The 12,320-nt window shown below is 41.7% G+C and overlaps 2 protein-coding genes across 4 annotated transcripts in view; both read right to left on the bottom strand.

Annotated features, from left to right (window-relative positions):
• Positions 1–12,320, bottom strand: part of LOC130548584 (lisH domain-containing protein ARMC9) — a 98,583-nt gene that overhangs the window by 54,592 nt on the left and 31,671 nt on the right. For all 3 annotated transcript variants that reach the window (XM_057325423.1, XM_057325421.1, XM_057325422.1), the window contains 4 exons: positions 9,041–9,131; positions 8,742–8,809; positions 8,446–8,544; positions 8,107–8,213 (listed from right to left, as the gene is read on the bottom strand). In XM_057325423.1, coding sequence (XP_057181406.1) covers positions 8,107–8,213; positions 8,446–8,544; positions 8,742–8,809; positions 9,041–9,131 — 365 coding nt within the window. The remainder of the gene's footprint in view (positions 1–8,106; positions 8,214–8,445; positions 8,545–8,741; positions 8,810–9,040; positions 9,132–12,320) is intronic.
• The window catches only part of LOC130548587 (uncharacterized), a 113,563-nt gene continuing 113,053 nt past the window's right edge, over positions 11,811–12,320 (bottom strand). Inside the window, exon 3 of the mRNA XM_057325432.1 lies at positions 11,811–12,192. The gene's annotated coding sequence lies outside the window, so the exon portion shown is untranslated. The remainder of the gene's footprint in view (positions 12,193–12,320) is intronic.

Below are 12,320 nucleotides of genomic sequence, written 5' to 3'. Positions count from 1 at the left end.
CATTCTTCTTCGACAACGACACACTGCACACTTTCTGTGTGTGTATTGACCCCTAGTGGACTAGGGCACTTTTTTCGCACATGCGCTGTTGTACGCGGCACGACCGCGGACCCTTCTGATGACAAAAATTGCATCATGTGGACGGCGCGCAGACGGACGGACCATACTTCCACATTTAAGCGGGTTCCCATCCATTTGGTTTTATTCGCATTTTGAAGTTTTGCATCAGAAACGAGTGATGGAAACGCTAAATTTCGAATGAAAAACCCTTAATTCACACTCGCTTGAGGTGGTTTTTCATTTTTGCGAAAAAGGGTTAATGCGAATAATAGGAGATTGAAACGCATTTGCCGAATAAATTCCTGACTAACCTGTTACACAGCATCAGAAATATTCTTATGGTCATTCTTAAATGCCTGAGCAAAGTCGTCAAAGTATTTCTGTAATTGCACTGCCAGTCTTAATGCTCAAATCCGATTTTCTGATTGGCTGTTCACATTATGTTTAGGAATGTGTTATCACAAAAGATAACATTAAAGAGGTGTGTGAGCTCGCAAGCATGATGTCAGACACTGTAATATTCTCTGGCCCCCTCAATGCTTATCGTGGTGATGAGATTTATAGCAGATTATCATCACTAAATGGCTGGTTGTCTGAGTGGTGCCTGCAGAATGATATAGTTTTTATAAATAACTGGAAGAGTTTTGAGGGCAGACCTGACCTGTTGAAACGAGATGGTCTCCATCCCTCCTGGGCTGGGACTTCCATCCTGTCTAGAAATATGGCAAAAAGTCTTAATGCTAATGCTAAAACTTGACTCGCTGGGGCCCAGGTCAGGGAGCAGACAGTATGGCTTAACCAACTGTCTGCTTGCCGTCTCACGTCGCAGAATACACAAAATGTACAACATGTAGTAATCCGTTCTCCCAAACATCACAAAATAGAGACTGTGTCTGTCCCCCGGATTAGCAAACATAAAATAATGCGTAAACCTCTTGAAAGTAATTTAATAAACGTTAAACAAACTAAACATGAACAAAATACAGATAATCAACTGTTACGACTCGGATTGCTAAATATTAGATCTCTCTCTAATAAAGCACTTTTTGTTAACGATATGATAACAGATCATAAAATAGACATGCTCTGTTTGACAGAAACATGGCTAAAACCAGATGATTATATTGCTTTAAATGAATCTGTCCCCCAAGATTATTATTATAAACACGAGCCTCGTCTAAAAGGCAGAGGGGGAGGTGTCGCAGCACTTTACAATAACTCTCTTAGCATTTCCCAGAAGTCGAACTCTAAATATAATTCTTTTGAAGTCATGGTTCTTCATGTTTCAACACCTAATACTAAAGATAAAACACTTTTTAAATTGATTCTAGCTATTGTATATAGGCCTCCAGGGCACCACACAGATTTTATTAAAGAATTTGGTGGGTTCTTATCAGAACTAGTACTGGCCGCAGATAGACTCCTTGTCGTTGGTGACTTTAACATCCACGTAGATAACGTTACAGATGCCTTAGGAATGGCTTTCAAAGACACTCTTAACTCCATGGGCATTAGTCAACATGTGTCAGGACCCACTCACCTTCGTAATCATACTTTAGATTTAATACTGTCTTACGGTATAAATGTGGACGACGTTAAAATCCTTCAGCAGAGTGAAGACATTTCGGATCATTATCTGGTATTATGTTTGCTTCACTGGCCTACGGCTGCAAATAAAACTCATTGTTACAAATATGGTAGAACAATAACTTCAACTACCAAAGATGCGTTTCTCGATAATCTGCCCGAATTGTCTCAAATCATGAGAAATAACGTTGAAGATCTTGACATTACCACTGAAAATTTTAATTCCACCTTCTCGGTAACGCTAGACAAAGTTGCTCCACTACGTTTAAAGAAGATTAAAAATGGCAGCCCCACACCGTGGTATAATGAACACACTCAGGCTCTAAAGAAAGCGGCCCGAAAAATGGAGCGCAACTTTAAGAAAACTAAATTAGAGGTATTTCGTACAGCATGGAAGGATAGTATTCGAAAATACAGGAAAGCCCTAATAACTTCTAGATCCGCCTACTTTTCATCACTAATAGAAGAAAACCAGCACAACCCTAGGTTTTTATTTAACACGGTGGCTAAATTAACAAAAAATAAATCGTCAGTGACTTCTGATCCTGTATATCAGCATAGCAGTGATGAATTTATGAACTACTTCACATATAAAATCCAAGATATTAGAGAAAAAATTATAACAATGCAATCAGAAGTGAAACCCGCTGAACAAACTAACTACAGCGCCCTTAAGGAGAAAATGCAATTATTTTATACCGTAGATCAAGATGAGCTGTCTAAAATTATTAGATCATCTAAATCAACAACATGCATACTAGACCCTATACCTACAAATCTACTGAAAGAGATGCTCCCAGAAATTATAGATCCTCTTCTTGGTATTATTAACTCATCTCTGACATTAGGACATGTGCCTAAAGCATATAAGGTGGCTGTTATAAGGCCCCTTGTCAAAAAACCCCAACTCGACCCTAGAGAACTAAGGAACTACAGGCCTATATCGAATCTACCTTTCATATCTAAAGTTCTGGAAAAAGTAGTTTCAACTCAATTATGCTCCTTCCTCCAAAGGAATGACATCAATGAAGAATTCCAGTCTGGATTTAGAGCATGTCACAGTACAGAGACTGCTTTGATCAGAGTTACAAATGATCTGCTATTGGCGTCTGACCGAGGTTGTATCTCGTTATTGGTGCTGCTAGACCTTAGTGCTGCATTCGATACCATTGACCACAGCACACTCCTACATAGACTCGAAAATTATGTCGGCATTAAGGGAATAGCTTTGAAATGGTTTAAATCTTATTTATCCGACCGTTTTCAATTTGTAGCAATAAACAATGAGGTGTCACGCAAATCGCAAGTCCAGTACGGTGTACCACAGGGCTCAGTCTTAGGGCCTCTGCTCTTCGCATTATACATGCTACCTCTAGGAGATATAATAAAGCGACACGGAGTTAGCTTTCACTGTTATGCTGATGATACTCAACTTTATATTTCCTCGAAGCCTCATGAAACACAGCAGTTCCATCGAATAATGGAATGCATAGTCGATATAAAAAACTGGATGAGTAACAACTTTTTATTACTGAACTCGGACAAAACGGAAGTGTTACTTATTGGACCGAAAACTGCTATAAGTAACAACCAAGAATACTGTTTAACTATTGACGGATGTTCCATAAAACCCTCGTCGTCAGCAAAGAATCTTGGCGTTCTATTCGATAGTAATCTGTCATTTGAGAGCCACGTCGCCAACACCTGTAAAATTGCGTTTTTCCATTTTAAGAATATATCTAAACTACGTCATATGCTGTCAATCTCAGATGCAGAGAAGTTAATTCATGCATTCATGACATCAAGACTAGATTACTGTAATGCACTGTTAGGTGGTTGCCCTGCAGGCTTATTACAAAAACTCCAATTGGTCCAAAACGCGGCAGCTCGAGTTCTTACACGTACAAAAAAGTATGAACATATTAGCCCGGTTCTGTCAACCTTGCACTGGTTACCTATAAAGCATCGCGTTAACTTTAAAATCTTGCTTATTACCTATAAAGCCTTACATGGTTTAGCTCCTCAGTACTTGAATGAACTCCTTTTGTATTACAGTCCTTCACGTGCATTACGCTCTCAGGCGTCCTGTCAGTTGGTAATACCTAGAATTTCAAAATCAAGTGCAGGTGGTAGATCCTTTTCCTATCTAGCGCCTAAACTTTGGAATAGTCTTCCCTGCACTGTCCGGGAGGCAGACACACTCTGTCAGTTTAAATCTAGACTAAAGACGCATCTTTTTAATCTTGCATACACTACTCTTCCATAATATAAATCTTCAGAGGGTTTAGGCTGCATTAGTTAGATCAACCGGAACCAAAAACACAACTGATGTACTTGTTGCATCAAAGAGTACAGAACAGTACTCTACTCTCAGCCAGTCTTGTCTCATTGTTCCAAGGTTACCACAGCGAGCAGGATGCAGTTCATGGCCTGACCTGATGGTAGAGCGGAGAATGGGAAGTGGGGACCTGACAAGAGCTGAGATGATAGAGCTGGATAAAGAAGGACGCGGTCTCTTGACATGTCTTCACCACAAAACTTCAAATGCTATTAGATTATTAATGATAATCTTAAACTATAATTTATTTTATTATTAAGTTTATTTATTTTATTTAGCCTTGTTGTGCAAGTTCTCTGGAGCTTGTGCAGAGGCAGCAGCTTTTGCCAGAGGGGAACTGGAATCCCCTGGTTGGGCCTGGGTTCTCCTGAGGTTTTTTTTCTCGATTAGAGTTTTGGGTTCCTCGCCACCGTTTGCATACTGTTTTTGCACTATCTGCCTGACCGGGGGGGCTGCTTTAGAATCTTAAAGTTTTACTTAATTAATATTGCATATAGGAATTTATTATCTGTTATATTTGACCTGTGCTTCTCTCTCCTTTATCCTAAATGTGTGCTCTCACTGAGCGTGTGTGTGTGTGCGTACTTGTCTGTGTACGTACGTGTGTGTGTGTGTTGTGTGTGTGTGTGTGTGCGTGCGCATCCGTGTGTGTGTGTGTCTCTGTGTCTGTGTGTGTTGGTGCGTGTTGTGTGTGTGGAGTGTTTTGTGTGTGGGTGTGTGTGTTGGTGCGTGTTGTGTGTGTGGAGTGTTTTGTGTGTGGGTGTGTCTGTCTTCTGTGTTTTCAACCTTTTCTTGTTTTTGCAGGTACAACTTTGATTGTTTTGCTTGTAGTCAATGTGTCTCATGTACAGCTGCTTTGTAACAATGAAAATTGTAAAAGCGCTATATAAATAAAGTTGAGTTGAGTTGAATGTGGTCCATATCAGAGTGCAGTGTGAACTGGTTGCGGTCCTGAACTGAATCGCATGTGCACGAGAACAATAACAATACGTCACACGCTGCACGCTCAGAGTAAACATGGAGGCCACGGAAGTTTGTGTTAAAGCGTTAGGGGATTATATTTTTAAAACGATGTATAGCGGAAGCCACAAAATTCACGAGCAAATGATAAGGAGAACAAGGAGCAGGGGGAAAAAGGCAAAACTTTTAATCATGGCACTTTGTGGCGCACTGCTGCCGTTTCTGTACGGAGGTGTGTGTGGAAGCCAGGAGTGGTGGAATCGTGATGTAAATAACTTTACTGAAATTGATTTCATGCACAATTTCAGGATGTCAAGGGCTACTTTTAATTATATCTGCCAGCGCCTCTCCAAAGCACTCTCACGGCAAGACACTCCCACTCACCCAAATGCTGATCAAATCTAACACTTCACTGTCCCTCCACTGACTAAACTCACTGCTCTCCTCCATGTTGTTACGATTAAACACGTGACACGGTAGGTCGCACCGGCCCAGAATTATGACATGGGTCGATGTAGAATGACGTAAAAATCGCATGAATTCAGATATGACCGTTCAGACTGAGGTCGCATTGCGAAACATCAGACTTATATCTGATTTAGGACCACATATGGAAGTGGCTCAGATCAGATTTAAAAAGATCGGATTCCATGTGGTTTGTCCTGTTCACACTGACATGCAGTAAACAGATCTGGGTCACCTATGAGCAAGAAAATCGGATTTTGGTGGCAGTGTGAACGTAGTCTTAGAACTGTCATGAATGTGTTTCCCAAACAGCAGGCATTCACAAAAGCACCTCATTTATTGTGTTTCGTAATCGTCTGCTTGCGCAAGTATTATTATATATGAAAAGTATTATATTCAGTGGCTTCTCTTACTATTCTTACTGATATTTAGTGGCAGTTTATTAGTAAGTTATGGTTGACTAGTTGGAAGGAAACGGTGCTTATTCGAAAATGTTTTATGCGATATTCCAATTTTGCGCATTTCGTGCATTTGAACTAAGATTTTGAACTTTGATAAATCTGAGATTATCTTTGCGTGTCTGTTTCCATTTAGACTTTTTTATGCGCATTTTCAAAACATCTAAATAATTGGATAGAAAACCCCTCAGATGCACATTCCGTTACTTTCTACCCACCCCACTAGCTTGCCGGATCTGCCACGGCCCCTTAATCCGGTACCTCGGAATTTACAAATGAAGCACTGCTTAAATCAATATATCAACACAAATAAGTGTTAAAGTTAAGTGCTTTAATAAACTTGATCACTTTAAAACACAACTCTCTCTGTTTATTGTAGTATTATGTGCGATCTGCTTTCATTAAAAGGCTTTTTATTTGCTCTGCGTGAGCTTATTCTGAAAAGGTTACATTTTTCATTGAGGTTCTGTAAATATACATCAAACAAGCTTAAACGATTTGCTTTGTTTATTTTCATATGACAATTTATATTTATCTTATTTTTAGCGTAATCTGGATGGGCTAGAGCCCACTTCAAACTGCCTCACTGCTCTTCGATGTTCTGCATTTACAGAAAAATATATAAATAAAAAAGTATTTAAAGGTACAGTGTGGGATGTTTTGTATGATCTATTAACAGAAATGCAATATAACATACAAAACTGTGTCTTTAGATGTGTATAAAAACCTTACTTAATGAAAATTTATGTTTTTATTACCTTAGAATAAATCAGTTGTATCTACATAGTGAGTGGGCCTATCTACTTTTTATTTGTTATGTTGCGCAGCCATGTTTTGTACAGTAAGCTCTAACGGACAAACAGCTCTACAGAGCGCGTTTCGTATATGTTGGTCTTCGTGTGTGTTTTTAGACGCAGCTTGCGTCATCACTGAGTTGAAGACGCACAAAGTAGTAAGTCGTAGTACGGAGAGGAGGAGGAGTAGTCGTCGTCTAGCTGAAGCAATTGATTGTTCTGTCTTAGAAGTTTTGATAAAATGGAGGACCATGCGTATTGTGCACAAGCGCCGACAGAGCGTGAATCTCCGTCGTCAAAGAAGCGCAAACGTGATGCTGCCAAACGAATTAGAGACAAACGGCGGCAGAAATCCAAGATAAACATCGGTGTATCTATTACCAGATGGAAGGCACTGTTGAGAGACAAATGTTTTCAAGGCGGTGCCGAAGTTGCCTGTTTTCTGCTAGACTGGTAAGATAATTCAACATTTTCAATGTTTCCACTTTTTCAATGTTTACCAAACAACTGTTTTGTTGAAACGGTAACGTTAGCATTTTATACCAATGGCCATATAACCTCTGAATAATAAAGTTTTTCCGTCCCTGCGGTACGTACTCCGGTTGTTCCTGACTTTACAAAGGGGGAGACAAACGTCTACTAACTTACACCTAACTGCCTATGTCGCTGTCAGATCAAACGCTTTGAACAGCGTTGCTTATTTATGATTAGCTAACTTTAGTTACTTCACTACTCTCAGCGTGTACTAGATAGCACGCAAGAAATATATCTAATTATAGAATTGTAACAGTAACTTTCGCAATAGAATACATGTTAAATGATTAATTACGTTAATATATTGCCTTACCTGCTTGTATCACTGCTATCCGCTGTCTCAGTAGACGACATCTTTTTTTACTGTTGCGGCCTCTTTCGTAATTCGAAAGGGAGGGGTGGGCAAATGACTCAGAGATTCGTTGCAAAACTATAATACAAAGCTAGTGGCCGCTGATTTTCAAGAACTGCGCCTTTAACAATTTATGCTACATAATAATAAAAAACAGAGTTTATCAAGGGTAACAAGGGTAACTATTGAGCCACCTAAAAACACTGCAAGGGAAATTCCTTCACCGTGACAGCCCTGCGTTCAAGACTTTAAAAAATGCACATAACATTGCATTATAGTACATAACACGTCACATGTCTCTTTACAGGATGTGCGTGAAAGCATGCACAGAATCCACAAAAAATCACTGGCAGTGTAAATAAACCAAAGGAATGAAATCTCATTGGTTCTTGGGCCTTGTGACGAAATACACACATGAAAACTAGTCACAAGACAAGAAAAAAACAATGAAATCAAAGATATTGACGCGCTGAATTTTCATTTGGCATGAACTAGTCCTTTAATACACCTGAGACTTTACTCAAGTTGTAAATATTCTTCATTAAATAAGATTCTTACATGGTGTTTTTGTGGGAACTGGGTGTAACCGGCCTCTGCAGGGGCTCATCAATACTTCGAGATGTAGGACATGATCTTCTTTTCATCTTTACCATGTTGGTCATTATCTACAAATTGAGAGAGAAGTCCTTATTGAAGATATAGCTTAACATATCCAAGTAATATCCAAACACAAGGCTGAGGCCAAACGAGTTTACTAATAAATTAGTTTAAAACACATTTTATCAAGCATTTTGTGATCTGACCTCTTAAACATTTGGTGGTAAACATAAACGCACATGAATATTGATCTAGATTGGGTTTCTATTGTCATATCATAAATATCAACTGCTGGTTTACCCCTAAATACTTTGTTGTTAGTAAAGTCTCCCCAGTGAGTTCTTTGGGCTGAGGCTGCAGGACTTCTTCTTTATCAAGGTCTGCCTCCATAACGTCTTCCTGTTAACCAGAGCACACTTACATACAACCACAACTATTTCTAAAATGTACAGAGAACATTTGAAATCAGAATTCCTTCATATGAGGAATACACGTTACGCAAGTAAGCAAGTAATTTTTGGCCCTTTCCTCAAAAGGTTGTTAATGAAAATTTGAGAAATCCTTTGGGCTACAATTATCTCAAAAGATCATATTACCTCATCATCGTCATCATCATCATCGTCCTCTTCATCATCCGACTCAAATTCATGCTGAGGGACATCCTCTATGTAGAGCCAAAGCATACATACAGAGAATACATTAAATAATATAAATAGTGTAAGACATTATAGAAACCGGTTTGCTAATCTCAACATTTTTAAAGTTTGTTAGAATAATGTAAATAAGTAGTGTTGTTAGGGTTTCAGGTTTCAAATAATATAATTTAGCAATGTATTAAAGTTTTAATGAATAAATTATGATTTGGTAATGTATTAACCCTGGATTAACATCATACCTGAGTTAAGCTGTTTAATGATGAACTCGATCTGTCTGTTGAGTTCAGGGTTTTCATCTTTCATGTAACAGCGTAAGATTTCCTCCATACTCTGAACACAGCAACACGTTACACAATACTTAGTTATCTTACAGTATCCGTTTTCTGTTATTACAGCTACTGTGTGGGATTTGGTTCAAAGGATGTCAAAAGAATTGTTCAGCCATAAAAGAAAAGTCATCATTCACACACCCTCAAGTTGACCCAAAACTTACTTTCAATTGTGAAGGCAAACACGAAATTAGAACAAACGCTCTTTTTTTGAATGTCCCCTACAATGAAGTTCTAAAATGGACTCAAATAGGCTACACAAATGGCAAGCATTGATGTCAAACTCACAGACAGTTCATGTAATAGCACTAAAAGTTGATTTGTGAGCTATAAAAGTTTTCCTGAAGTTTGCATTTTTCATTTTGGACTGTAACAGCCCCAGTTCTTTTTTAAAAATGAAATTAAAGAGAATTTAAGAGAACAGCAACATCCACACCACAACTATAACCATAAAGTTAGAGATGAACGTCTTGGTTACGGATGTAACCTCAGTTCCCTGATGGAGGGCCAGTCTCCGCCCCGTACATACGGGTATAAAAGGAAGATGGCATGTCCATTCATTCACCTTTTGGGCTGAGGAACATGGGAGGAACCCGGATCGCTGCAGCGGGCGAAGCGTTGTGGCATAAAGGACACAACGTCTCGTTCCCTCCATCCGGGAACTGAGGTTACATCCGTAACCAAGACGCTCCCTTTCTGTCGGTCTCTCGACGTTGTGTCGAATCGAGAGATGGGGTTCCTATACAAAATGCCACTGAGCTTTGCAGTATCACGACCTCAAGCGGCGCGACCCTGACCGGCCTAGGCGAGTCATGGGTGCACTGCCATGAGGCGAGGGCTCTTATCAACGTGGCACCGTGAGGGACACTGGGGAGCACAGGAACCTCGAGAGAGGAGCATGCACTACGGAGGCCACATCCTACCGACAGTAGGTGACATGTGAAAATTACACACACGGTCTCACCAATGGGGAGAACTCATGGGAGAATGGTGCACGATCCCAAACGGGGTGCACGGAACGGTGGAATCCACCATGGGGAGGTCACAGGTTCACCAGCGGGGAACCAAGAGTGAGGAATACATCAGACGGGACGACCCAATGGGGGAGTCACTACGTGTGGAGCATCAGCTCAAGTAAACAGGGGTTCACCTCGAGAGGGAAACTCGCCTCTACCGAGCTTTGTCAGTGATGGATGGAATGCCTGTACTTCACCCAGTGGGGAAAGTAGGGAGGCAGAAGAGCGCACTGACTCACCTAAAGAGGGGAGAAGGCGCTTTAGCAGGCGTACGCCACGCCGGTCGCACCTGTTGGTACCAGCAAGACACTACCTGTTGGTACTCAGCAAGACACGGTCGGAAACCGGTTCCACGCGAAAGTTGTAGAACCTTGCAAAGGTGGTGGGCATAGCCCAACCCGCAGCTCTGCATATATCTGCAAAAGGGGCGCCAGTGCCCACAAGGAGGCTACACCCTGGGTTGAGTGAGCTCTTACTGCCAGCGGGCACGGGAGATCCTGAGACCGGTACGCCAAAGTGATGGCGTCACCGATCCAGTGCACCAGTCTCTGTTTGAAGACAGCCCCCCCTTTTTGCTGTCCTCCGAAACAAACAAAGAGCTGCTCAGAGCTTCTGAAGCTCTGCGTGCGGTCCAAGTAAAAGCACAGGCTACGCACTTGACACAACACGGCAGGGGTTGGGTCTTCCACCCCAACAGGGAGCACCTGCAAGTTCACCACCTGGTCCCAGAAGGGAGTGGTGGGAACTTTGGGCACGTAGCCTGGCTGGGGTCTCAACACAACGTGGAAGTCACCCGGTCCAAACTCTAGACACTCGTTGGACACAGAGAGTGCCTGTACATCCACTACCCTCTTGATAGAGGCAAGCGCCACTAGGAGAGCCATCTTCATCGTGAGATGAGGTAGAGAGGCCTCTCCTAGGGGCTCAAATGGAGCCCTAACAAGGCCCGCAAGGACCACATTAAGGTCCCAAGAGGGTACAGAGAGTGGTCGGGGAGGATTTAACCTCATCGCACCCCTGAGGAATCTGATGACCAGGTCGTGCTTTCCAAGATACTTACCTGCAACCTTATCAATTCAATTCAATTCAATTTTATTTATATAGCACTTTTCACAATGTGCATTGTTCCAAAGCAGCTTCACAGGAGCAAATAAGAAAAACACAGAAAGGTAAAACACAGCACAGTGCATGGTGTTTATAGACCAAGCAAGATCATTATAATAAATAATATCTAATAAATAAATGAATAAATAAATAAATGCAGTCTCCCGGTGAGCAAGCCAACACTGCACTGCTGTGGCGAGGAACTCAAACTCCAATGATGAATAAATGGAGAAAAAAAACCTCGGGAGAAACCAGGCTCAGCCGGGAGGGCCAGATCTCCTCTGACGTGTCATAGCTGCACTCAGTGACCCCGACCAAAGCCACCGAGCAACGTCCACGAAGAACAGGGAGAGCCCACGAGCCGCGACCCAGGAAGCCCCACCAGCCGAAACTGTGCAGGTCCAACCCGGTCACATTCCGCGATCAACAACAGACAACAGATGAACAACCAGGGAAAAATAGTAATGGCATAATTAACATTATTCCTCTGTTGTCCGACATCGACCACAAAACAAGACCAACCAGACCAGACCCACACAGTCCCAACAAATGAAATGCCCGAACCACAACCAACAAGCCCCCCGACTCCCTACAAACACCCACCCAGCAACCTCCAATCAAAGTCACTGAGTGCAGCCATAACTTCAAACTGCTGTCATGTGATGTAAGTTTAGCATTAAATACCAAGTATTGTAAATTTAGCATTAATGTGACAAGTAGTCCGTCTTTGCTCTCGGTTGGGGATGGAATTGTCTGAGCTGGGCCGGTCAGATGGTCGCCTTTTTCTTGGGTGGTGATGGAATTGCCTTGGATGGAGCTGGGATGGTCAGTCAGTCCGCAGGCTCTCGCAGGAGGATGGCACGGGATTTTCAGATGTAGCTGGCGTAATCTCTAGTTGGGGATGGGCATATGACGTTCATCTGGGCCTGGCGGAATCTCTCCCTACCTCGGAATGGGCATCCCGAGGCGAGGGCAGAAAGAGAATAATTAGCGTAGCTGCTGTTCATTAGCTATGTATTAGTGAATGCTTGGCTGAAAAGATGTGTCTTTAATCTAGATTTAAATTGGGA

This window comes from Triplophysa rosa, linkage group LG25 (genome assembly GCF_024868665.1).
Source record: "Triplophysa rosa linkage group LG25, Trosa_1v2, whole genome shotgun sequence".
Classification (NCBI taxonomy): Eukaryota; Metazoa; Chordata; class Actinopteri; order Cypriniformes; family Nemacheilidae; genus Triplophysa; species Triplophysa rosa.
This window is presented reverse-complemented; position numbering and strand designations above follow the sequence as displayed.